General features: G+C 42.3%; 1 protein-coding gene across 1 annotated transcript in view; it reads left to right on the top strand.

The window, feature by feature from the left end:
* Nucleotides 1-26,865, top strand: part of PARD6G (par-6 family cell polarity regulator gamma) — a 63,464-nt gene that overhangs the window by 11,148 nt on the left and 25,451 nt on the right. Inside the window, exon 2 of the mRNA XM_063164833.1 lies at nucleotides 1,758-1,980. Coding sequence (XP_063020903.1) covers nucleotides 1,758-1,980 — 223 coding nt within the window. The remainder of the gene's footprint in view (nucleotides 1-1,757; nucleotides 1,981-26,865) is intronic.

Genomic DNA, 26,865 nt, shown 5'->3' with positions numbered 1-26,865 from the left:
GCTTGAATCTAAGAAAAAGAAAACTTCAGGTTACTTTTTAAATAAGAAGACTTCAGCTTTTTCTTTTCAGTTTGAAGTGTGTCCGCAGAAATAAGTTGCTGCTCGCATTTTTCTGGAGAGGAGCAGGGGGTGGAGGACAAAGGAGGACTTTTTTCCTCCATTGGAACCAGCTGTGGTTTGCTTGCTTTGTGTGCATTTGGATGGGCACTCTGAAATCCAAACTGGAACTAGCAGTTAATATTACAAACAAGCAGCATAATTTGACTAAACAAGCTTTCAGATGATCACAACTGGGCTTTGATGCTCAAGAGTGGGATTTTCATAACTGCGGAAGTAATTTGAGAACATGCTTGTGCCCAAAGCCAGTAGGGTTATGTTGGCTTCTTTTTTTCCTTTTTTTGCTTGAAGATGATTATGGTGATGATTCATAATTTTGTTAGTCTCAGCAAAAGAGTGACTTGCATGTATAGTTAATTTAACAGCTGAGAACCTCTAAGCAAGTCATTCTCCATTTTGAGGAAGAATTGGTCTAGAGAAAATTCTCCCACTTCTTATTTCTTTTGCGTGCTTGTTAGTTTTATGTCTGGTTTCAAGCTCTGGTATTGGCTGACTTTGCAAATAAGAACTTCCATGAGGTCCTAGTTACAGCCTTACTTGTTCTTGGATTTGTGGCTGTGGTTCCATGTGTTCAAGGGTGAGTTAGGATGGCTTTAGAGGTTTGGTTGATGAACAGTACTTTAATCATGCTATACAATCTAAAATATTAAATTAAATGTACCAGAAAGGTGATTTAAGCTGTTTAGTCTAACTAGATGCCTGTTTTTGTTATCATAATTTCCTTAAATAGAGGATCAAATTCTTCCCACCAGTTCTTAACAGCATATTTTGTTTCTAATGTCAGAAATAAGGACCATTGAAATCTTCTCCTCAGTCACTTTGAATTACTTAAAACAGCTTCATGGATTTATAACATTTTCTATTGTCTTGTGCCAAATCACACCCTCCTACCCCTGCTATTTTTTTTTTTTTTTTTGACAAGCACTTAATGGTCTGTAAAGCTTTAAAAATAAAAACCAGTGGAGTGACAGAAAAAATAAAACCATGAAAACTAACTTTCCTTCTGCTGCATGGGTTGCCAGGAAATTCAGGGGTCATGTAGAGTGAGTGTGTTTTCTAATAACAAGCTGTGTGCTCACATACCATGCTTCTTTAAAGGTCTTGTGGTTGGGATCCCAGTGGTATTGATGGGAAACGTGCAAAGAATTTTTATAAGGTTGTTTGAATAGCTGAGTAACTTCTTTTGAAAGCAGTAGAGTGAATACTTCTGCTTTGGAGAGGAATGGTTCTGTGGATGCCTGGGGTGATGATAATGAATGATGGACCTTCAAAGTTAAGTCCTATAAATGCAGTTATCCTCTAGAGGATTTAATGAAAACTTAATATTTTAAAAATGTGATTACTTTTAACATGGAACACTTGGGTGTACCTGTGATGTCTTGGTAGCCATAGTTATGTTCTGATGGGACAACCTAAAAGGCCACTAGTAGACTTGTAAGCACCAACATGTGACTGTATTCACCACAGAATAGTTTTGAATGGTAGAAGTTGGACTCGATCTCAGAAGTCTTTTCCAACCTGATTGATCCTGTGGCTCTAATTCTGTGAAGAGAGGTGATCCATACCATGTTCAAATGCCAAACTGGAGCGTTGGCCTGTGGTGACACATCTGCTGATGCTCTGTTTGCTTTCTCTTGCAGTTTGGGGCAGAGTTCAGAAGGTTCTCTCTGGATCGCTACAAGCCAGGAAAGTTTGAAGACTTCTACAAACTAATTCTTCACATCCATCACATAGCCAACCTGGAAGTGATGATCGGATATGCTGATGTGCATGGAGACCTTCTCCCTATTAACAATGATGACAACTTCTTCAAGGCTGTTTCAAGTGCTCATCCACTGCTCAGGGTTTTTATCCAAAGACAAGGTAAGATGCAGTTTCATTTCAGTGCCTCAAAGTGTGCTGTGGCAAGGGGAAGAGTGGATTTGGGGCACCCATTTAAAGGCTGAAATCCTGTAAGAGGCATCTAGGAGCCAACTTGTTCTTCCTCACAGGCACTTCATTGCAGCTGGCAGGAATGGCATGGCTGCATGGCAGGGAGCAGACTGCAGTGCTGCCTGTAAGGTGTTTGAAGGATACCATGCTGAGGTGAATGTACCTTGTGCTGCTGTCCTGTCATCACCCAAGCATGCCAGGTGCACCATTCCCCTTGGTGGAAGGAAGGGATCTTAGTACAACTGCTTCACATTTAGAGATCTTATCTATCCATCTTGATAGCCAGTGTCATAGCCAAGTTATTCACGCCTGTGTGTGAATGCACACAGATGTGTAGTTCTGAAAGGAAAAAAATATTGTCACAAACAACATCTTGTTTGACTCTGTTAACCTGGCAAATTATGATTTTTTTCCCCTCTGTCCTTATACTAATGAATGCTGATTCTTCCCATTTTGAATCATCAAGCAAACCTTGGGAAGAGCTGCCTGAATGTCAAGATGACATCAGGTTTAAGGCCTGTGTGTTATTCTCCTTAAGGACCATGTTTTGCAGTCTCTTCAGAAGAGAATTGGCTTTTATAATAAGGTGTCTTCTCACAGAGCTCCTTAAATCCCAGGGAAACCTTACACTGTGTTAACACTTCCTCCACAGTTTTGTTTTTTTTTTTGTTTTTTTTTTTTTTCAGCCATGAAGTGATTTATAGCACAGGGCTTTTGGAATTAAAATCTTGTCAGCAACAGATTCAGAAACAAGACTTGATTTGAGACTTGGAGCAGTCATGTGGCTTTTATTTGGCCTGGCCTTTTGCTGTGTACTGATAAGGATTTAGCAAGAGGATCCAACCTGCTCATTGGTGTGAGCTGGTGGAGTGTGTTTGATTTGGTGTCATCAAATACATCTAGGACTGTGTGGCTCCTGTCTCTTCAGAGCATATAGTTTGTCTGCCACCTTTTAGATGTGATTTTTAGATACTCAAAGAGCCAATTGAGAAGAGGGTTTAGAGCAGTTTGTTTAGTTGATCTATTAGGTGAATGGTAATGTCTATGGGAGAAAACTTGCTTCTTGTTCTTGTGCAGAAAGTGCAAATGTGTACCACAAATCCAATTAGGTCTTCTTGCAATGCCTGTTAGGGCTTGTTCATGGTGGGTCAAGGCATTAGAAATCCTTTGCATGACTTTGTCAGGCCTACTTCAGTTTAAGTTTATTTGTGTCTCTGGATCAGTCCAGTTCAGAACGCATTTCTCTGTGCTCTGGACAGACTGCTGAAACCACTGACCTAACCCTGCATTAGGAGGGGTTTGCCAGTGAAATGCTGATCACAGCAACAGGCAAATCAGAGAACTGTTGTCTTCTTATAGAAAAATGTCTCCCTCTTCTTCTAGGAGAAGTGTGCTGGTTATTAAGGTTTCTAACTTTTAACCTTAATGGAAAAGGGCAATATTTCCTTTTTAAAAAGATTTTACTTCACCTGTTGTGAAAAGAATCATGCTGACAAATGAAGGAAGACAGGCCTGTTCTTCCTGGCATGTGGCAAAGCCTGAAATCTTTCCCAACACACCTTCTCCCTCTATAAAGCTGAAGGGAACAGTAAATTCTGGCCCATCCCTTTGCTTGGTGCTAACTTTCATAAGGGACTCCTGAGGTGAACATTTGAGATTAGTACTTGTGGATGATGGTCGCTAACAGTCATGCTCATCTCCTTTGCTTAGACAAAGCCTTTAGAAATTTTTATCTTCAAGAATGAAGGTGAACTCTTCATCTTTTTTTCCTTTGCTCTGCTGGGGTGATAGATCAGTGCTGGTCCTTCTGTTGGAGACCTGCACAGGAGAACAAGGTGACTAGCACCAAGAAATCATTGTGCCATTCAGGGGAATGTGGTGTGCCTGCACCCTGAATTCTGACTTCAGAGGCAGGAAATTAGCATGACTGGGGTGCTAGTAAAATATGTCAGCAGTGTTCTCTTGGGTCTTTGAAGGAGACTGCAGAGCATGGGCTCTCTAGGCTGCTGGATCAGGGATCACTGCTTTTCAGTGGGAGTAGTCCTGGGAGCTGGCTGCCAGAGGTTGTTCTGTGTTGTGGAATAGGGAGAGTTTCAGGGAACAGAGCAGAAGTATGCAGGCACAGGAGGACTGAATAGTTGAAGGTCAGGTCTCTTTTTCTAGCAAAGCAAACTGTTTATCAACTGCATGATTAGTCATCCTGTCTGTTTTCCCAGTGTGTAGCTGAGTTACCCTTTCTCTTGTCAGGTCAATTTCACAGTCATGTTAAAACACTTAAAACATTCTCAGAGTGGCAAAATAGGTAACTTAGTCTTTGCACAATAATCAAGCAACAGTTTCCTAGTTTGATGTTTTTCATCTAAGCTTAGTCTTGTACTTTTTCAGTTCAAAAGCCTTTCTCTCACTTGTCCCTGGAGGCAAACGTTGTGATAATTGCTTGGACTCTTAATGCCAGGTTGGTGTCCAGGTATGGGATGGCTGTCTTATTCCTCTTTCTCTCTCTCTTTTTCTTTTTTTTTTTTTTTTTTTTTGTTCAAATCTCCTGAGCCCCAAATTTTTCAGGATCACAGTAGTCCCACAGGTAGTCCCACACAGGGGATGTTAGTGCTTTTTAGCCAGCCATTTTAATAAGGACTAGAACTGAAGTTCCCAGTGTGCTTGCAACAATTGCTGTTCATAGCTTTTGGATCTTGAAGAATCTGGGACATTTGTAGGTTATGTTTGAGTAAATTTGTCTGTAGCAGGTTTTTATAGCTCAGTGATTTGTCTGCTTAAACTATATGGTGTGCTTTTTTTTTTTTTTTTTTTTTCCCTCCAATACCAAATTACAGTGAGGCCAAAAATCCTAATTAGAGAACCAGGCTATAAAAAGAAAAAGCAGTTTTCCTTTGACTTGCTTTCCCAGGCTGCAAGTATGGGTCATGTCCTGTGTTGTAAACTGACGTGGCTCTTTTGGCTTTGTTAGTAGAGTAGTGATTTACAACTGATGCTTTGAGCATGAGGATTTGTTCACTCAGCTGTAAGTGATACCAGACACACACAGAATTCCCTATGGAAGGTGCCTGCTGCTGTGGAAGGGGTAGATGTCTCAAAGACCTTAGAACAATGCAGGAACTTGAGGATGTGTTTGACTTGCTCCATAATAACTTTTGCATTTTACCCAAGACCTGCATCAAGGAAGAGCTTATCTGATGATGCTGATCATGTTTTTCAAGACTGTTTGGTCTATGTCTGATTTAAACAACAGCACTTGAAACAATCTCTTGTGTACTGCAAAAATATTTAATTGTGACCTATGAATTCAAGCAGAAACATAAACCAGAAAAAACTGAAAGGAGTTAATATTACATATTGTGAAAGCTTTACATTATTTCTTGTATGATTAAATGGAATGAAATTATTATCAAATCTTGCTTTAATGCCTGTCTCACAGAGGCACAGTATGTGTTCAAACTGATCTGTATTGGATCATTCTAAATAGAATAAGAGGCAGAATTATAATGAGTTCTTCATTGTAAACCTGCCTGAAATGACTCCTTGAGTTTTGCAGTGGGAGTATAAGGTTGTAAGTGGAGGTCTACCAAGTAAAAGAGATTTGAGAATTTCTCCTCTTTTGCTTGTGTTACCCACTGGGGTGTGTTCAATCTAGAAAGTTCAGAAACTCAAGGAAGTGTGGCAAAGTGAACAAGCTGATCACCCTGTCAGTACTCTGTGCAGTGCTTTTTTCCCAAGGTTTCTTTTTTCCAAGTGGTATGTCTTGGAAAAAGGACCAAGTGTAGCAAGCAGAGTGAACAGAGTGGTTAACTGAGCACACTGCTGTGAATCCAGGCTAATGGTTCTGATACTGGGAGAACTGATGAAGGCTGCTGATGTCCAGACCTTCGCTTCCTACCAGGAACAGCCAGGTTTTTATAGGGTTTGCATGGGCAGTAACAGTTGCAAAGGAGGTGGGAGAGGTGGTGCACAGTCTATCTGGTCTCATCCTGATGCCAGACTGAGGTCAAATGAACTCTCCCGAGAAGCCTTTCTGTTTTATCCACAACAGGAGATATGTTCTGAGTCTATAAAAATAAATTAATAAAGGGGGAGAGGGCACTTTGTCAATCGTAAAGCAAATTCTAGATCAAATTCACAATCTTTCCATCAGTAAAGTTACTTTTAAAGCTTTGTAAAGTTTTAAATGGTTTCATTGTGTGTCCTGCAAGTAGGAGACAGATGAAGCACTGAAGTGGCAGGTGACAAATTTGTATTTCAGGTTAACTTTGTCAAGTATTACACTTCCTGCAGGAACAGGAAAGGCAAAAATCTGAACAAGCTGAAGAACATTCTAGTAGCCATTACACTAAACACACTCCACAGCAAGATGGAGCAGGACCTTACATCATAAACTAGTAAAACCACAAATTAACTGCAGCTGTTAATTGACATGGATGGAAGTTAGAGAAGGCTGATGACTTCTGATATCTGTGTTGTCTTGCATTTTGCAGTCTAGAAAACTGATAGTATGTAAAAAGCCATCAAGTAGCACCTTCAGAAACTTGGTATAAGTGTCTTTTCTTTTGTAGTTATATTTTTTAATAGTCCATTACTGTTACAGTGAACCAGCACTGAACACCAGTCATTGCTTTCCTCCTCCAGTGGTTAAAACTGCTGTCTACCATCAGTTCTCACTTAAAGCTTGATCCAAAATCAACAGGGGAAAAATGTGCATTTACCTGGTTGGGTTTTGGATTTGGCTTGTTTCAATGTGAAGATTGGAAGATGCTGTTTTTCTTCAACTGCATACAGTGACTAATGTATTTAAACTGCTGTGCCATGCAATATGTTTGTGCATGTTCAGAAGCAGTTCATAACTCTGCAATTTGTTATTTACCTGGCAAAGTTTTGTGCAGCTCTAAGTACCAACATCTGTGCTTAGCTTTCTTGTATTATAAAATCAGAGCAATCACACTCAGTTTTAAAATAAAAATGTTCTAATGGGAATCATGCCCAGGTCTGCCTGAAAAAGCAATGGTGGGTTGTTTTATTGTCTTTCATACTCTGAGCAGATAATCCCCAGGAATGGTTGTTGGCTGTCTAACCACATGTGTTAAACACAAAAACTGGCTTTAAGGCAGCAGCTATTTCCAGCTACCTAAAACTTTTAACTCTATGCTCAGCCTTCTGGAGTGGGTACAGTTACAAAAATTTGAGTTCAATTGCTTCACATCTTGTTTTTGGTTCTTCAGTAACTCTCCTGTTTGTTTAGCAGCACAGGCATTGACTTTGTTTTCTCAAAATGTCATATTTCTAAACAACAACAATGTGATTTTACTGCTGCTGTCGAAGGTATTTGATATATTAAATAATACAGCAATTTGCAGCACATATTAAGGGAAAATACTGAACTCCTTCTGCTCTTCCTTTTGGTTAAGCTGAGCAGATTTTCACAATGGTCATCTAGAAGTCTGAGAGAATAGAATAAATTTTATTAAGCTGTGCAGAGAAGGTGATTTGAGGTCTTCAGTTTATCAGCTCCAAAGGAGGGTGGAAGAGTGAAGAAGAAACTCTGCTGACACTCAGAGTAGCTGCAGGGTGCACTGGAGGACGTGGCTCTGCTGTTGGTCACTGTCCCAAGGCTGCTTCCCTATCTCCTCTGCCCTGGCACTAACGTGACCCAGTGGCTGAGCTCCCTGAGCCAGCTCTTGGGCAGAAAACAAGTTGCTTGAGTGAGGAGCTAGCATGGGATGGGCAGATTTAAAGCAACTTAACATTGCCATGAAGCCTCTGCTTTCTGGGAGGAAGAACTTGTCTGCTTCTAGCCTTTGGAAGTGTGCAATTCCACTGTGTTTGGAAAGGAGAAAAAGCATCTTGTCTTAGCTTTGACAAGATTAGAGGATGGTGGTAAATTTCATGCTAGTATATAGGAATTGCTGCTGGGCTTATATTAAATCCTTTCATGACTTTCTTCAGAAACATTTCTGGTTTTGAGCTGGAGGGGTCTGTGAAAGCTTGTCAAGCCAAGTAATCTTTGTCCCACTCAAGTCCTTTGATATTTGAAGATAAGTAAAATGCAGCTGTTTGTTCCAGTGAAGTCTGGCAACAAATTACTGTAGCTTCTCTGTTCCACCTTTCATGTGCAAATGATGAGACTGGGTAATCATTATCGTTCTACTGGTTTATTAAGCAACTTTAAAAACATAAAGTTTTTAATCTGGCTTGTCAGACATAAACAAAAAACAGGCTTGGATTTTGTTGCTTGCATGGCTAGTGATACCTGGTGCCTGAGCATAGCCACTGTGAGGCTGCTTCTTTCCTTCTCCTTGAAAACTCCATTTATAGAATATTAGGATATTTGATTTTCATCACCAGTTACTTTTAATTGCAACTAGAACAGCTACTAAGGAAGAATTTCAGTGAAAGAGGGATGGAAATAGCATAGTCTACAGCTAGGTTTTGTGGGGTCAGTGGATAGCTGATAGTGGGAACTGTTGCAGAAATATGTGCTGCATAAATATTTGTAGTTGCAGTGTACAGTAAGCACAGAATAGAAGCCTGGCAAAAACAGCAAGCGTTTGTTGCACTTCTGTGTTAAAGCAACATGGAATTTGTTTTCAGTTTCAAAGTTTAATAACTTAATAATAAATACACATAACCAACTATATTAAGCATAAAAATAGACTTTCACAGTCTTAAAAATTGCATCAAGCTTATGCCACCACCACACACTGTGCTGAATTTAGGCTAAAGAAACTTGTTTACAGTGGGAACTCGTGCAGCCTTTAATAGGAGCCTCTCCTCAACTCCATGCCTAGCTTCAGTTCCTAACCCACGTAAGAGCGAGCAAATAAACACTCTTCTGTCCCTCCAAACTTCTGTTTGTTGTCTCATACTTGTGGATTGCTGCCCTACAAGTACTTTAAAAAACGAAAATACAAGAATTTCCCAGTTACATGTACTCACAGATAGTCTCAAGTAATGCTATTTCTTGGTTCCATCAAACCAAGTGGTTTGATGTTTTTTCTTTAAGATAGTGAAGCTGACAGGTGTCTTGGCTGTGTAGAAACAGTGGTAAGGAAACTTGTCAAATGATCCACCTCTGTTATGGCTCCTGTATGAGGGGAATTTTCCACTATTTACCTTTTCTTACCTTAGTAGCCAAAACAAGAGATTCTGTTTCCTGCTCATGGCTCAGGTTTTTTCCTGTTGGACCTAGTTGTCATTTCCCTTCTGTGAGTGATGGAAACAAGTATAATGTGCAGATAATAATGTGCAGGACAGTTTCTTCTTTGACACTGGATTTTCCATAACACATGAAGGTAGATGGCACAGTGCAAATACAAACATTAACTCAAGATTCAGGCCTTCGGGAATAGATTTTCTGCTGAAATTTTGAAGTATTCTAAACCCTTAAGAACATTAAAGGTCTTAGGACAACTTAATTGGTAGACTCTTGCACTGAAAAGAAGCATGCAATGAAGGATATTTCTGCTATGTGTTTGTAGTAGGCATTGAAAAATTAACTCCAAATATAGTTCAGCAAATACAACTCCACTGAAACTATTTTTTAAAATGAATGAAACCTCCTCATTTTTCTTCAGTCTGCCTGTGTTGTTGGGATTGTGTGTTTCAAATTTAAATGGGTCATTATTAACTCTGCATAAGAACTCTGGGTATTTTTCAGCTCCAAGAGGCAAAGCAGTCTGGGGGAGGCTGAATGAACCCTTTCTTGAACCTGCCCCTGATGATGATCTCCTTGGATCTTATTTTTTCCTCTGCGCTATGTTTAGAGTAGTAACGAATCCTGTGGGAATATTAAGGAAACTATTAACCTAGAAAACTTCTCTGTTGTTCTTGCTGTTCAGGCCCCTGCCATATGCTGATATTAAGTAACCTCTGAAAGCTCCACATGAATAATTTCTGCACCACTGATCTCCCCTCCCACCCCCAATATTCTTGTCATTTTTCTCTTCTGCTTTTTCTCCCATGGTTTGCTTTTTTCTTCCTCTCAGCTGTTGGCTTTCTACTCCTTTCCTCAGGTTTTCAATTGCTCTGCAAAGCTGTTGCTTCTGTGGGCAGGAGAATGTGTTAGGTGAAAGCACTCAAGGGATGGTGTTGCTTTACTCCCAGCACTAGAAAAAGACTTGGAGAGCAGTGACAGAACAGGTATGGAAGTAACACTTAGTGAGGAGAATTGACCTTCTGCTGTGAATCTTGGACTAGTTTGTTTTCTTCTCTGATTATCTCTTTGCATTAGAAATAATAGATTACTTGAGCATTAAAAAAAAAAGAGGTTGTAAGCTTTTAAAGAAAAATGACAATTTAATTGGAATTGATATATAAATAAGAAATTCTGTGCAGTCTGGTGTCTTTAGAAACCAGCTGGAATTCAGTGGAGTTGGGGAAAAGCTCTGTCTGCAAGGGCACTGCAAGGCTGCCCAGCTGCTGGTAGTGGTGAGCTCTGGGCCAGCCTTTCTGCCTCTTCAGCTGCTGTAGGTGAACACAACTGCTTCCTTTAAAGCTGAGTTACCAGCTGGGATTTGAAAAGGGCTAAAGCTGTTTCCCTCATCCCTGGATGCCATGAAGGTGTCCTAAGAGAAGGTCTGTTAGTTATGGCCTCGGGATGGACACTGGTGGCACCGTTTGTTCACTTTATTAGCCTGGTTTAGTACAGTATGGCTTTGTGTTCATTCTGCCAAGCAATTTGGTAGTTTTCGTAGTATAATGCAGTGATTTTGTATACAAAGTAATGTAATCTCTACAGTTTTGCTTTTGTGTGCTTACTGAGGTCTAGTTTGAAAAGCAGCTGACATGAGTAAAGGAGAGGAAAACCCGTTGTGCTAACTAAACACATTGTGTTAATCAGAAAACCATGGAGTTTCTTGCACTTTGGGAGAAGTTCTTTCTGACTCTGAATGAATAAATGAATGCTTTATAATAGAGCCCATAAATAACTCCTAGGGTATTACCTTTGTGGCTAATAAAAATTAAAAACTGAGTTTCCTAAGCTTGTATTCCTTGAAGCAGCATGATTTTAACATGCCTTATCCTTTGGGGCAGTGGAGGGTGGCGGGGGAGTATAAGGCATTTGGAGTACAGTTTGCAACAAGAAATGTTAAAAATCTTGTTTCAAAACAATTCCTAGCTGAGAAAAAGAATATCAATAGCAGGAGGAGTGTTTGTAGCTGCATTATTCTTCAGTCACTTAAAAGTGCACTGAACACTAATGCAGTGTACTCATTGCATTTTAAAATCCCTGTATGTTAGAGAGGAGAAGACAGCTAGGACATTTGTGCATCAAATCCTGGTACAGGATTTATCTGTACTGCTTACAAAATGTGGGATCCTTGCTTTCCGTGTTAAACTGAACTAGGGTCATACAATGCTATGGTTCAAAAGTTGCTTTTTCATCCATGAGGTTCTTTAATGAGGGAGTTACTTTTCTCTATGGGTAGCCACATGATGTCTCCATTTATCAGCTTGTACCCAAAAGTATCCCAAATGTTTGCCCTCGGCAGACAATAATTGAGGGCAAACAGTGCTGACAGTGATCTGCTAGTGAGCTTAACTTGTTCATGGGTGACTGAAAATGCTAATACTGGTCATGATTTTTGCTAGATCTGGCTAACATTTCTTATGTACATAGACCAAGCCCAGAGGCACATCAGATTATGTTTTTAAGTTGATCTCAGTAGTTGCGTGGCTGGTGCCTTTCTGATCTCATCAAGGTAATCTGTGCTTGTAATGGGCTGTGACTCTGAAAAACAGGAAACTTTTTTATTTAACTTAATTTAAATAAACTTTATTTAACTTCTGTTGAAGTCTCTTGCCTTTTGCTTGTGGATGCAAAGGTGCTGCTGATAGTATTGTGGAATTTCCTCTTCCCTGTTTTTTTGGCTGACTTCAAAGGCAACATAACAGCATTACCTGGCAGCTTTTGTCACCCGTGTCTAGAGTTAACATTTCTTGCCCTGAAAAAGAGGAATTGAATGGCTGTCTGCAGGCTGGCCCAAAGGTCCTAGCCTGTCCCCCAGAAGAACAGTAGTTCCTTGTACTGTATTTTGCCTAAAGTGGGATTTTACTTCTCCTTCCTTGATGTGCTTGGCTACCATACCATAGCACACTTTCCCTGCCACAGCTTCCAGTCACCTGGCAGAGGACATGCTGAGTAACAAAGGAGTGTGGTGCCTGTGGGTGTCACAGAGGGTCTGTGTTAGAGGCTGCTCTTTGCTGTACACTGCTCTCTGTTGTACAGGTGCTGCTGGGCACTCTGGGGTGCAGGGAGGTTTTTAGCTCATCTCACAGGCACACCATGCTATAAGGGATGGAGAGAAGAGGAGAGAGGGAGCTCTGGGAGAAGCTGCAGACTGGAGATCTGTTGTGATGGAACATGTTCTGCTGTGGGCAGGGTGGCTTGGCAGTACCTCAGAACCCATCTCCTGTCTCTGAAACATTCCCAGAAGCAGCTGGCTACAGAAGCCAGCTCATGAGGTGCAAATCACAGGAAACAGCTTGCTGCAGCAAACTCATCTTCCTTTGCTCAGGTGACCCCTGAGCAAGGGTACGTGTCATCTGCACCAGCTCTGGCACGTGCACAGTGGTGGTGAGCAGAAAGGATGTTGTGGGAGGTGTGTGCCAAGCCCTCTCTTACAGTGGACTTAGCAGTGTTGATCACCAGACCATGTGCAGAGCATCCCTGCAGCTAGTTTGCCCTGCCTCTGGATGCCTGGAATAATAATTTCCCTGGGTGGATTTTTTTTAGCACTGTACCTCATTCGGTCCCAGTTCAGCTGGTAAGTGGTGACAGTGTCCCACACCCTTCCTCTCAGCAGTTGCATCCTGAGATCCCAGAGCTGTGTTGCATCATGAGGAAGTACTGGAGCTGCAGAGTGTGATCCAGGTGCCTTTCTACCATGATGGGTGTCATACAGTGTGTGGGTAGCACGCTCCTGAGTCTTGTTGGTCTGGTTTATGGGTATGTGCTTATCTTGGAAAATCAGAGTTCCTAGCACCATCTGCCTTCAGAAATGTTATTGCCTCTGTTTCAGACTGCTTCAGTTCCATGTAGGTGTCCCAAGAGAGCAGAAAGAGATCAGTGTGATGAAGATTCTTACCTTTGTGCATCAGCATCAGCTGTGAGAGAACCTGCCAGTGTAACCTAGGTTAGCTGGGCTGCCTGCCAGCATCTTGCTGAATGGTGCCTTTCCAAGGTGACTCTCACAACCGGTGTGAATGGAACAATTCCAGCAAACCAGGTCTCCCTGCCTTAGAGACCTCCCAGCACCACCAGGCGGTGTCAGTAACATCAATTGCTGCTTGCACATGGAAGTAACAAGCATCTCTGCAACAAGATAACAAAAGGTTGCATCCCTGCTCAGGGGGGATCACCCCGAAGGGAATGCTGCTGGAGATACTGCAGGAGCTGTGCTGAGATCCAAAGCTCTGAAAAGGTGGCTTGCTACAGTCCTGTGTCTGTAAGGTGCATAAAGGCTCTGGCATGGCCTTGCATCCCTCCTGCATGATAGTGCTGTGTCAGCTCTGTGCCATGCAGTTATGGGTCTCTGTCCCTGTTCATTGCAGGGGGTTGGACTAGATGACCTTTAAAGCCACCTTCCTCCCCAAACTCCTCTGTGATTACTCACATTTGGTTCCTGCTGTCTTGCTGAGACATTGTTCCCTGACTCTTAGTGTTTGTACTGTTTCAAGACAAACATAAGATTTGCTTACGTTATTAGCTTTCATGCAGCCTAAAATAAATCAGGAGTGCTTGTTATTGCATGCAGTGAACCCTGTCCTGTTGAACATGGTGTTTGGCTACAGCACACGTGGATGGGCCCTGGGAGCTGATCCAGAGGTTGGTGCACTTTGGTGCAAAGCATCAGGGCAGAGGTCAGGATCAAAGGGGAAGTCTTGTCCCTGTTGAGGGGCAGTCTGGGTCTCTTTGGGTCCACTAACTTCCAGCTGTGCACTGGGCTGCTTCATTAGCTTGCAGGAGGTCTGATGGTTCTGAGATTGCTGTCTTCATATCTCTGAGGTTTCCTTCAGAATCTACTTCCCACAAACACAAAGTTCTACTAAAATTCAAAGTGCTGGGGAAGAGAGAATGCCCAGGAAATATCTATGGGAAGGATGGGGGGGGGGGGGGGAAAAAGACAAAACCTCACTGGTTTTAAAAATAAACACTTCAGTTCCAAATTCACATGTTTTATCTGCAAAACCTTGCTTCCTAGATCTTTTGCCTAAAGACTTTTTCTTAATGTAGTTAAAACATGAGTAATTTTAAAACAAATAATCAGCTTAACTCTATAGCACTTAGCATTCTCAACCAACTGGCTGGAAAATACAAGTGCAGAAACAGTAGCTGTTCTGAACAGCAATCTGAGAGACTTAGGTAGCTGAAATCCCACAATCTGGCTAGAATGGCTTTGGAGAAACCCTATCAGGGAGGACATCACAAGGAGGCTGGATGTAGAATTTGGATAGTAAAGTACAGTATACAGTTCAAGTGTTTTATCAGACACTGAAAATACTGGTATTGGGAAGAAACAGAGTCGTTGTAATATTTGTCTATGCTTGTTTTTATCTAAATCTCAACTCAATCTTTGGTAGCTTGAATGTCAGTAAAATTTTTCTAAGGTGTGGAAAAGTAGAGCTATTGAAACACAGTCCCTGAAGTTTTTTGCAGTGTAGAGCTTCCATGGAGGGCTTTGTTTTTCATTCTTCAGAGTGGTGCTTCCTTTGGAAATAGAGGTTGGGAGACTGATCGTTGCCAAGCTGGCAGTTCACTCAAGTGGTGTGTCTGCCAGGGTGGTGGCACAGTCACTGCCACCAGCCACTCCTGAGTAATGTAATCATTTCCATGATAAAGCAGATGAGCTTTTGCAACTTGCAGAATCCTGCTTTCCCAACAGCCGGAGGTGGGTATGCTTCTTTTTGTGCTCTTGTGATGTGCAAGCTGTGTACCTCCTTGTCATCCCAGCAGGAGCTGGGCAAACAGCTTTTGCACTGGTCTGATCTGATTTTATTGAGGACAACAATCATCAGATGTTTTTAAGACATTTAGATCCCATGCCACTTAATTGTTTTTAAAGATGGGGAAAAATACTAAGGAGTTTAGGTCTGTTGTCTAGTGCATCTTCAACTGGGAAATAATTGCCAGCTAATAGTTTTAAAATGGTTATGATGAGTAATCTGCTCAGAACACATGTATACATTTCTGAGTGGTTTACTTTGATTAAAAACACTCTCAAATGCACAATTCCACAATTTTTTTAAAAAGTTCCTTCCAATCTGTCATTTTCTCTGTGTCTCTCCAAACATCAGCATGGTACCACTGCTACACTGCTGCTCTTTATTTGTGCTCTCATCCCCAGCCCTCCCAAGGGGGCAGTGACCAATGACAATCTGAATAGGCAGCAGCCCAGGACCGTTGGAGGATGGTGAGGTTCAAAGCTGATGGGCCAGGTTCAATTAAAGTCCTATAAAAACTCCAAGGAGAAGAATTGTTCCTCCAGATTGGATTAGAAGGTATACAAATATATATTCTATATATCTCCTCATATATGAAGATGGTTGTGTCTGACAGCTCAGAGGATCTGGTGTGACCAGTGCAAGACAAAGAGGCTCCTGTGTGTGGGAACTCTCTTGCCCAGCAGATGTGTAAATTGGGAGCTGTTAAACAGCTTCCACTCTTCAGACGTGTGTTTGTCTGTTTTCAAAGCAAAAGATGGAGTTTAAAGGGAAGCCTACAACCACAGCCACCTTCTTTATGGTCATCTCTGTGGATTCCTCTGGAAATGCTAAATATGGTATGTTATGCCTGTAGTTTAAATACAGGATTTACAGGAAGGAAGGAAATTTTATTTCAACTGTTTTGAAACTGTGTGGTACAATCTTTTTTGTATTGGAATACATTTACAAGAAGTCTTGGGCATATTTACTCCCTGTGCTCTTCGTGTGGCAAAAATTGGAGAAGAACATCACTTCATACATCATAACATCCATTCAGTTACTTTTTTTGCCAGGTCCTCTTTGAAATGAGAGATTTTCATTATTTTTTAAAAAGACCAACCAACCAAACTTAACAGTGGTTGGTTTGGTATTTGGTACGTTGACTGCTTTCTGCAGCTGCTGGGAGGTGTTACATGTCCAGTTTTATTATCTCAGCAGAAGTTGGGTAAACAACTCCTGTGCTGGTGTGACACATTTGAAGCAGTCAAAAGCTGCTTCTGAGCACATCCCTTCTGTAGGTAGAGAGAGGAGCTGTGCTGTGGGTGTGTTGTCTCATGTACCTGTATTATCTTTGAGAGGGAGGTGAGATACTGGCTCCCTAAATAACAACTCTGGTCTTAAGCAAGCATTTCATAATGAAGTTATTTGACTCATCAGCTGCTGGGAATAGCCCAGGTCCATTTTGCTCGTGGGGAAACAGGGCTCTGTGGGAGAGGCTTTGTGAAGGCTTAGCACAATTCTCTGCTTGCAACTGCATTTAGTCCATGTTTTCTCTTGTGGCAGGAATGCAGTGTGGTGGTAAATTGTTTAAGCTTGGGGCATGAGGTCCTCTCCTAGGCTGCTTGTGCAGCTCCATGGTTCTTTTGCAGAAAAAGGAGGAAGAGACCTTATTTTGGAGTGCTGCCACTGTGTCCGCTGAATCATGACCATGAAAACTGCTGAAGGGGGTCTGTGCTAAATAACAAGTGTTGTATGCCAATGGTTATTTTTGGTGGTTTCAATTACAATCCTCCTTTCTCCAAAAACCACACTGGTGTTTGTGTAAATGGATGCTGAACAGCAAAGCCATTGAGTACCAGAGCCAGATCTGAAGAAGCGTGGACACGTTTGCAGCAATGTGCCTGCTCTTCTCAGCTGTTCCACCCTGTGACCCTCAGCCTCTTCCTTGTGTAAACATAGATGGAAACAGCCAGGGACATCTGTATTTAGGAGCAATATCAGGAGCTTAGCTGGGAAGAGGGAGCACAGAGGATGGAGCAGTTGTTAGGCTATTCAGGCTTTGTCTCAGTGGGAAAGTATGAATGCATTTGATACTGTATTTGCATTCCTGGCTGGCTGGGACCCAGCACTGACCACGGTGCCTGCTGATGCTACAGGGATTGCTTTGGCTTTTAGTACATGGGTGAAGGAAGAATACTTCAAGAGCTTATTAATAGGTTGAGAAAAGCAACCTTCTTTCTTTCCTTTCACTTTTTCCTCTTTTTGTATTTCTTTCTTTTCTTGTTCTTCCAGCGAGACTCACTGTTTAGACATCTTGTGAATAAATGGAGGAAACTTTTTGACTTCTGTTTTGAGGGGAAGCCAGGAGTGACTAACATTCCTTAATCTGATTTTATTGCACATTCTTGTCTTGGATATGTTTTCTCTTTTTTCCCTAACCAGAAGAAGAAAACAAACCCTGATGCAAGTGGCTTCTAAGCTCTGTCTTCCTGTAGCTCCACATGTAGCTCTCTGCATCCGTTTGGGAACTGACTTCACATATTGTTTTTCTTTTCATGCAGAAGATCTTTCTGCAAACTGTGGCTTGAATAAAAACAGGAGGGAGTTCAGATACTGGGAGTCCCTGGTGTCTGCTGAGGCAGGCAGCAGATAATCCCTGCTCTGTTCTGTACATTCATTAGCATTCTAGAAATACCTGACGTGTCTGTTTCCTGATTAGGAGATCTCTAGTCAAATGCTTATTTTCTCACAGGAAACAAAGTATTCAGAATTTGTCTGGAAAAATTTAGGAATGCCTTTCCATGTACATAACTGGCTTTCTTTCATTTGCACATGTTGCTGGCCCCTGTTTGTCAGGGACCTCTCTGCATCCTGGTAAAATTTTTGACACACAAACAAACCACACTAACTTGCTCCTTGCACCCCCATAAATTTCAATTTCTGCTTCTTCCTTTAATTGGCAGATGTGGGAGATGGGCTTGACAAGAGTTGAGAGAATTGAAAATTATTCGAAGGGGAGGGTTATCCTAAAGGAATATGATCAAAGCTGGCTGTTATCACTGAAATATGATTGTTGCTATTGATGCTTGCTTGCAGCTTGTTAAGTCTTATGTATGTGTACAGTTTCATTTTGTAGGCAGATGGCTTTTAAGTCAGATAACGAGTTCTAGGTATGCTCTCCTAAAGTGAAACGCTGCTTCCTTCCTTTCCGTCTGCCCCCCCCCCAACATGAAGTTTAAAGTCTTCAGCTAACCAGGAGTGCTCCATTCTACCAAAGACAAAATGTGTCCTGTTTGTTTAATAAATAATCAGCTGGCTTTGATTTTTTGGCTTAATTTACTCCAAGTGCTTGGGGGTGGCTAGATGGGAATGTGGTGTAGGGGGTGGAGACTTCCAAGGAAAAATTCAAGGAGTAGAAAATTAAAGTAGCAGAGTATATCCTGTGCAGGCTGGGGAGGCAGCACTGCAGCGCAGTCTGTTGCTCGTAGTTTCAAAGAATGAAACAGTAACTTCCAAGAACGTATGTTATAGTTAATGTGCTCTTAGCTAGGTAAACTTCAGCTGCTTTATTTAGTTCTGACAGGATGTTTCTACTTGCAAAGCCCTTGCATTCTAGAGTCTGTGGTCAACTTCTGAGACACTTCTGAAAGTTGTCTATTTTTCATAGTTACCAAGGAAAAAAGAATTTGACCTGAAAACACAAGCCGTGCAAGTATCTAGGGGCATAGTGGTACAGGCAGCTGCATTTTGGCTGCTCTGCTTTCTTGGCTGAACATGACCTGGTTTTGCTCCAGAAGCCACATAGCTGGGTTAGTGTGGTGCCAAGCTCATATTCCTGTGCCTGGTGTCTGGAGTGGGCTGGGAGAGCAGCCATCCTCTGTGGACAGGAGAGCAGTGCCCTTGGCCGTGGTCCTTTGTGGGTGAATTAACAGAACTATGTATATTTGTTTTATTTTCGCTGCTCTGTGCCCTGTTTCTGGGTGAGGAAGTGGAGGAGGGGAATTTACAATGTGAGGCTCACACCAGTTATTTGCTATACTATAAACAGACATCTTTCTACTGCACCTCAATTTTTGGAGCATATGTGGTATGGACAGTTCTTTACCAGCAAAGAAAAATAAGAAATTATTATTATTTTTTTTGGCTGCACAAGTGCTCTTTAAAATAAGCACCTGTGCAGCCAAAAGGGTCACTAGGTGACAGCAAACAAATGCATGCCCTCAGGGGGCAGATTTTTCCTGAGAAGTTTGTATGGTCTCTATCACCATGCATTACAGGAAGGAAAAAAATTGGTGGCTAACCTCAATCCTTGGATGGTGACTCACAGCAATGGGGACTAGAAGGAAAGGTGGCCTCAATGAGGAGGAGGGACTGAAGGAGACTGCTGTTTGAGGGCAGAGAAGCAGACCCTGCTGAAAGCACAGGGATCTGGCTTTGCTACTCACACTGTTTCCTAGTTTGATTTCAATCTCCCATTGCATGCACCGAGCTACCCTGGTTGTTGCTGTCTGAACCAGCTGGGGAGAGTGATGCAGACAAATGCTGTCAGCCTCAGGAGCATCAGTGGCTGTGGTGATGGAGGGAGGAAATGAAATGCCAGTGTATTGATGTAAAAGTCCTTTGGAAGAGGAGGAAAACTTACTTGATGGAGTTTTTCTACTTACACTCAGTTTTCTGCCATCCACTGCCTGGCAGTGTCTTTCAGATTGCTATTGCGCCGAAGCTTGGAAGACTTTGAATTATAGTATGCATACTAATAAGAGTTTATTTTTTTTTTCTCTTGAAATAAACAAAACCACTCCCACTTGGTATCTCCTAGCTGGAGAAAAGCACACTGTTCCCCTTGTGCTTTCCTCCTCCCTATCTCAAGCACTCTTTTGTGCTGTGAGAAGTTGCTGCAGATCTGCTGTGTAGATCGTGCAGCTTTGTTCCCTCAGCTGCCACAAGTGCAACCCCTGTCTATGTTCATGTGGGCAACAGTGCATCTCTGGGAGCCTGGGGAAGACATGCATGTGGAAAGAGGGAAAAGTGTATGGTCCTGTATTAAGCAATTAAGCTGAGACAGTAACTGGAAGTCTTGGGAGTGTTTTGAGTATTACTTGAAGCTCTTCAAGGCATGTAAGGGTGTGTGTATGTGTGTGTTTGTGTGTCATTTATATTCACTGCAAAAGCTTCCCACAAGTGACAGTCTCTTTTAAAAGCAAGATTGTTACATAGGACCAGATTATGCTTTCAGACTTTGCAGCCTAAGCAGAGCATCCATCTTTTCTTGGCCCATGGCCCTGCACAGCACTGCCCATATGCCTGATGGTAATGCCCATTTTCTGGAGAAGGTTCCTCAGCCGAGGAGCTTTCAAGTTCACAGAGTGGCTGCTGATACTCCTCCCACTCCACCAGTAAATGCTTTCAGCTGGACCAGAGTCCTTGTCCTGGTTGCTGTTTCCCATCCCTCCCTGCTCCTGCAGCAGCCCAGCACCTGGCCCATGCAATGAGTTTGTCAGTGCAGTGCCTTCTTCCTCCCTCACCACTCCTTGCCTTGAGCCATTTCCTAAGCAATGCTGCAAGTGGCAGGGGAGTGCTTCAAAAACAGTTGTAAAAGCTGTCAGCTGTCTTTAAAGTCAGTGGTTTTGTTCAGTTTTGTCAATGACTAGGGAATGTGACATAAAAACATGCTGCAAAAATTGCATTAATCAATAAAATCAGCACACTGGAAGCTGAGAAGCAATTTGGCACAGAGGGAGCCTCTATTTAATGTTGTGTGCCCTTTTTTACTATTAATCTTTCATCTTATGAAAGAAGGGTCCAGAGGTATGCAGCAAGAAGGCAAAGAGACTTAAGAAACTTTTTTCCTTCTCTTGTTTCTCAAAGTCAGCATATGAACTGAGGGGGGAGACCAAGTGTCTGATACTGGTATGGGATAAAGGCATAAGAAGTTTAGTATGCCTGCCTTTTATATTCTGATTTGGGTGAGGAAAGCACTTGTGAAGTGAACCTTGACTTCCCCCCTGTATTTCCGTGTGTGCTGACTGGCATTGCTGAGTGGCATCAGGAGGTGCAAGCTGGATTCCTTCTACCTAAAACAAAACCAGAGGCTGCATTCTCAAAGTCCGCCTGGGTCACCTGATGTGCTTGGTGTTTGATCAGTGGCAGGAGACCTAGTCTGAAATAAAAGCCTTTAACAAACCTTTAATAATCAGGCTGTTGAAACCTTCTCTATCATTATTCTGTGGGTTACTTCAAGTGAGCCAAGCTATTTGGAACTGCAGAGCCAGCTCTAGTGAGGTGGCAAGAACAGACTGCCCAGAGGGGAGGCTGGAAATGGTGAATGATGAATTGCTGTGGCTGCAGATCCCCTTGTTCCAATGGAAACGTGTGTCAAGCTTTGGTGCTCCCTTTCAATGGATTCACATTTTTGGGTGGGTGGGGTTTTTTGTGTTTGTTGGGGTTTGTTTGTTTGTCTTTATAGCTGTCCTTCATACTGTCACTGAAAGTTGTCAGAAGCCCTTTTTTCATCATCCTGCTATTTTCCCTTCCTGGGAAAAATTGATTTTTGTCTTGCTGTAGAGAATTGCACTAAATGGTCTCTTGAGAAGCTTTCTCAGTCCCTGCATACCAAACAGGTTGTATGTTGTAGGAGCCTTCCTTGGCTGCTGTGTGTTCCTGCAGAGATGTTTAGAGATGTCTGTGTGCCTTTCACCATAAGCATATGCTGTTGTTGCAGTCTTAGCATATTTTTCGCAGATTGAAATGATGGTTAGGAGAGTTAATAAGACAAAAATCAAAAAGAAAGTGGGGGGAGCAAAGCCATGCTTTTCCCCAAAGCAGGTTTACAGAAGGTAACATAAGAAAGGTTGGACCCACCAGAAGTGAAAAGTGAAGTCTCCCTCATGGGAAACACTGGAACAGATTGCCCAGAGAAGCTGTGGATGCCCCATCCCTGGAAGTATTTCAGGCCAAGCTGAATGGAGCTCTGAACAACCCGGTCTAATGAAAAGTGTCCCTGCCCATGGCATGGGGGTTGGAACTGGATGCTCTTTAAAGGTCCCTTCCAACCCAGGCCATCCTATGACTTTATGATTTTGCTTCTTCTTCCTTCTTTCCCTCTCCTTCTCCCCGCTGACATTTGAAATTGCCTAAGATGGAAGAGGAGGGAACATTATGGACTGACATAAATAGTAAATAAATAAAACCTAATCTTAATGAAGGATGCTGTGTCCTAAATGGCACACACCTTGCATAAGCTCATTATGCTGTATGCTTAAATTTGGCCAGCTCAGGAAGCGATTCTAACCATTAACCATCATTAATTTCCCTGTGACTGGATGGCTGGGACATGCTCCTGACACAGGAGAGAGAGATGCATTACAGGCTCTACAGTTGTCGTATTTTGAAGCTCCAAGGCAGATATATGTCAGATATATGTGTTCTTAAACCCTCATGAGTAAAATGGAGCAGTTCCACAACTTAGCTACTTGGTCTTTCACAGGGCCCTCCATTAGTGAATTTGTAGCTTGTGCTCTGTGTCTTGCCTCCTCTTGCTGCTTGCTGTGACTTTTGGCCATGCTCTGCCCTGTTCAGGTGCACCAGATGTTTGCTGTAAGTAGCTGACTGTGAGAAAAGCCTGTCTTTGGTGGCTAGACTGGTTTTTGCCCTGATGATGACTTCATCTTTTGACTATGCAATGTGTCTCAGACTAGGTCTGCTGGAGACACACCTGAGTAACTTCAGTTGTGGAGATTATTAAAGAAAAATGTTCCCCCTCTAGTTATAATAAAACTTCTGCCATCCATTTCCTGAGTCTTAGTGCAAAGGCAGTCTCTGAGTGAACTGTTATGTTAATTATTTTTTAAAATAATTTCTCCCTTGTTGTTTGATCGGCGTTCAATGCCAGCATTGCTGAATCAAGCTAAGTTCAGAAGACCTAGTTTTGCTGCTTTTATATGAGGGAAGGAAATGTCTACTCTGTCCTAGAAAAGGAAATCCTCCCTGGATTGAGGCATAAAAACTTGATTCCATTTAAACATGGCATGTTATAGCAGGAAAGGGCTGGAGTGCCTTGAGCCTGCTTAGGTTTAGGGTTTTACTGTCCAGCCCTGTTTCTGTTAACTTCTTAAAATGGTCTCTGCTGGAATTCACATGTGTTGGAAGCTGCTGTTCACCTCCTAGATCTTGATATAAGTTGGCAAATGTAAGATGAAAGGAGTTCACTGCAGACTCTTGACTGCTTGGTTTCTGCTATTTAGTAAGTAGAATAGACTCCAATGATGTACTGTGAACCTCTGGACTCAGAATCAATTCAATCTATAATTAAGTTTGCATTACATTACAACCTTGTGGCCATTTGCACCAGGCTGTACCTAATTTATAGCAGATGCTTCTGCCCCCATTTCTAAAGAAGAATTTCCTGGCTGCAGCCTCCATCTCAGGGCCTGTGGGATCTGGCATCAAATATTGTTTGTGTTCATTGGTGGGGATAGAAAAAGGAAAGGTGTGGAACTCCTGCTTAGCAGCATCTCTTTTTCTGCTCCTGAGCCAGAAGCTTTTGCATGTGGCCTTGGGTGCAAAATCATGTTCCAGCAGGTTGAATGGGAGGATTAGTAAGAGCCAGCTGTTGGCAGGAGGGCGTCTTACTGTCAGTGTCATGGCGTGAAATCGATTGGATCACTACAGCTCTTGTGTCTCACTGGGGAACTTTTTTAAAATGCGTTAATCACTGTGGGAAATCTGGAATCAAATACCAGACACTTCCCCCACCTCCTCCAGCCCTAAAGTGAGGTGAAAATCCTGGGAATTCTTAGGTTTGTTTTTGATGACTGCTGTATGGATAAATAAGGACCTGGTCTTTATGCAGTGGGCTTCTGTCCTGCTGTGTCTTGACTAAAGCTTCCCAAAATTTCCTCCTTCAGACTCTGAAACAAAGTTGCAGTCTTGCTGGGTGAAAAGCAAGCACCTCATAAATGGCAAAATTTTGAAGAATCTGAGATGTCCCCAGGGAACTGCTTACAGTGAGAAAATTCACTCACTGCAACTGTTGTGGGGTGGCTTCTGGCACATGTGAGGAGTTCTGCATTTCTCATGCAGGATAAAATCATATAGCACGATGTTGCAGAACTCTTGACCTTAGCTAGCAGGCAACATGACTGCAATTCATTTGGTACTGGCCAGTCTCCTCAAGACAGGAGATTAAAGGACTTTTAAGATGGCTCTTCAGATGCCATTTCAGTAGATGGTTGTTTGTCCTGATGTTTTCAGACTATAAGTTTAGTACCTGCCAGGGTAACTTGTCCTTAAGACTGTGTGTGCTCTGTAAACCAAATATTTTTATATCTTTGAGTTTGAGTAGGCTGATCACTGAGATATGACCTGGTAGAGTTAGTGGCTAAGGTGGAAAAGCAATGGGTCATCAACGTGTGGGCTCTCTTGGAAAGAGTATATTGTTTTTCAGAGTTCTTCCATTGTGCACATTGGGTGTTTATCTTGGTTTGCAGTCATCAGTGATTTTCTCCTTAGATAAGTGACCAACAGCTGAGCTGTCAGGCAAATGATTTCATGCCTGCACCACCCCGACTGGGCACCTAAATGAGAACCAAAAACACAAACCTAGGGATGCATATTGTGTGGCTGCTGCATTTCATAACTGCTGTGAAACAATCACAGTGGGGCTTTTCCTTTCCAAAATGTCAAGACAATAGAGATATTTCTTCTAAAGAGAGAACAAATGGAGGAGGAAGGCTCTAATTGCCCTTTAAAAACAAAATCCCTATCTTGCTGTGCTGCTTCTGGTTTAAAATTAAAATGTTAGATTAATCTTTGAAGCAATGCAAGAATGTCCAAGTGGTTTTCCTCTATCCACCCAGCACATGCCTGGGTTTTCCACTTGATTTAGGAGCAGACCTCTCTCTCATAGGGATGAGCTGAATTTTGTTTGTTGTTGCCATGAGCAGTGAGATGGATTCAAAATTGAGGAGGCAAGAGGAGCAGCACACTGATCTCCCTTCTCCTCCTCCAAAACAAATAAGGGTTGGATTTTTATTAAAACCACAGTTAAGTTTTGTTTCTTAAATGAAAACACACGCTTTATTGACTTTTTAAATCAGGTCTAGCCCTTCCAGTCATGTTTTGTTATTAAGTGTGCCCTTCTCTTAGTCTGTCTGAAATCACTTGCAAGTGGAGTTTAATAAAGAATATGTTTTGATGTTTTTACAGTAAAGAGGGAGGAGATCAGGCTCTAGTTGATCTGCTAATGTGACTCTTCGAGGAAATCTATCCCCAGTGTTCATCTCTGTCTCAATTACTTCTGCAATGGCTGACCTTCCCCTGTGCCTTGGCAGAAGGGCATTTGCTTTGCCAGCAGGCAGGGGACAAGATGCTGAAGCTGTTCTGATGTTTGTCTTGCTGATTTTGGCAATACTGCTCCTTCTGTCCTCTGCCTTCCTTCAGCAGCTGCCTCTGCTGAATGAGAAATGCTGTGCCCTGACCTGCTATGTATGAAGGGAGAATTCAATTTTTGGTTTTATCTTATTTCTGTCTTCACTGAAAATGCCTTTGCTGTCTGACTGGGGAGAAGAAATGAACATGTTTCTGCGCTTGAAACATCCAAGATGAATGGTTTTCCATCCTTGCTGCAGAAGCTGGTTACATCTTGTATATGGCTTTGAAAATCTGTTCTCTGGATCCTTGCTTGCTTGCAGGTCTGGCTTAGAGCAGCAGGTGTTAACCACTGGTTTCCCTCCAACGCTGATGCCACTTTGGTTTGCTGGTTTTGGCAGCTGTTTCTGCTTGCCAGCATTCCATAGGTCTCCTCAGCACATGGGGCCAAGCTGTGACTTCACAAGGATGCGTAGGTGGCTGTGCAGTGTGTTGCTAAAGCTGCTTTAATTTCTTCACAAATATGTCTGTGCTGGCAAGATGCAAGCTGCCTGTCACAGCAGTGCCACAGCACCCCGGCTGTATGGCACAACTGACTTCTTCTCCCCTTGCTCCTGTGAAGAGAGGGACTTTTGCTGACTAGAAAGACTTGAATTGTTGGAATCTGGAGGAGGCGAGTGGCAGAGACTGAGAAATGTCTTCTCCACACTACTTGCTGCAGAAGAAGCATTGAAGAAGCAGCACAGTTTTGCTGATGTGAAACTGTAACTTGGTTATTTTGTTTCTGTTCAGTTTTTTCTTTCATGCCTGGAGTCCCAGCAGACCATCCTTGCTGGGAATCCACAGGAAATGGGTGGCTAGAGGTGTCTCAGTACCTTATGAGAACATGTCAGTTGTGTGATGTCTGCTCTTTCAGCAGGTGGTGCTTATACAATGAGTGTGGGAGGGCAGACTGAGTGAGGAGTGGTAGTGCTGATTTGACATACTTGAAAATGCTCAAGCAATTTGTTGGAGTCTTTCATGATCAGGTCTAGTGTGATAAAGAATGCCAGGGGAGTCAAGGGGAGAGAAACAGATGCCAAAGTCTGGATTACACATTCCCCCCCCCTTCCCCCCCAAAAAAGGGCAACCTAAGCAAATACAATAAACAAAGGATTTAATTATTTTCTGTTAACGCTGGTGAAACTGAAGGGTGAAGTTTAAATATAGGCAAAACCCATGAATGTTTTCTCAGTAAGTTTCTCTTAAAACTCTGAGAATTATGCTGATTTTTTTTTTACTTGACATGCCCTCATGCTCCTATTTTCAAGTCCCAGCTTGACAAAACTAACATGCCTATTCCTATTCTGTTCTTGTAAACTCCTGCCTTGTCATAGGTAAAATAATGGAGCAGAAGCTCTGAAATGCTTCTGCTTGCAGTCCAGGCCCTTGCAGGCAGATGCCTTCAGATCATTCAGAGCTAGAAAGATAGGAACTGGGAGCTCATTAGATGGCAAAACCTGGCTATACCAATACAAA

The sequence above is a fragment of the Melospiza melodia genome, chromosome 1 (assembly GCF_035770615.1).
Source record: "Melospiza melodia melodia isolate bMelMel2 chromosome 1, bMelMel2.pri, whole genome shotgun sequence".
In the NCBI taxonomy this organism is placed as follows: domain Eukaryota; kingdom Metazoa; phylum Chordata; class Aves; order Passeriformes; family Passerellidae; genus Melospiza; species Melospiza melodia.
The sequence above is the reverse complement of the archived record's forward strand: the minus strand, read 5'-3'. Positions and strand labels throughout refer to the sequence as shown.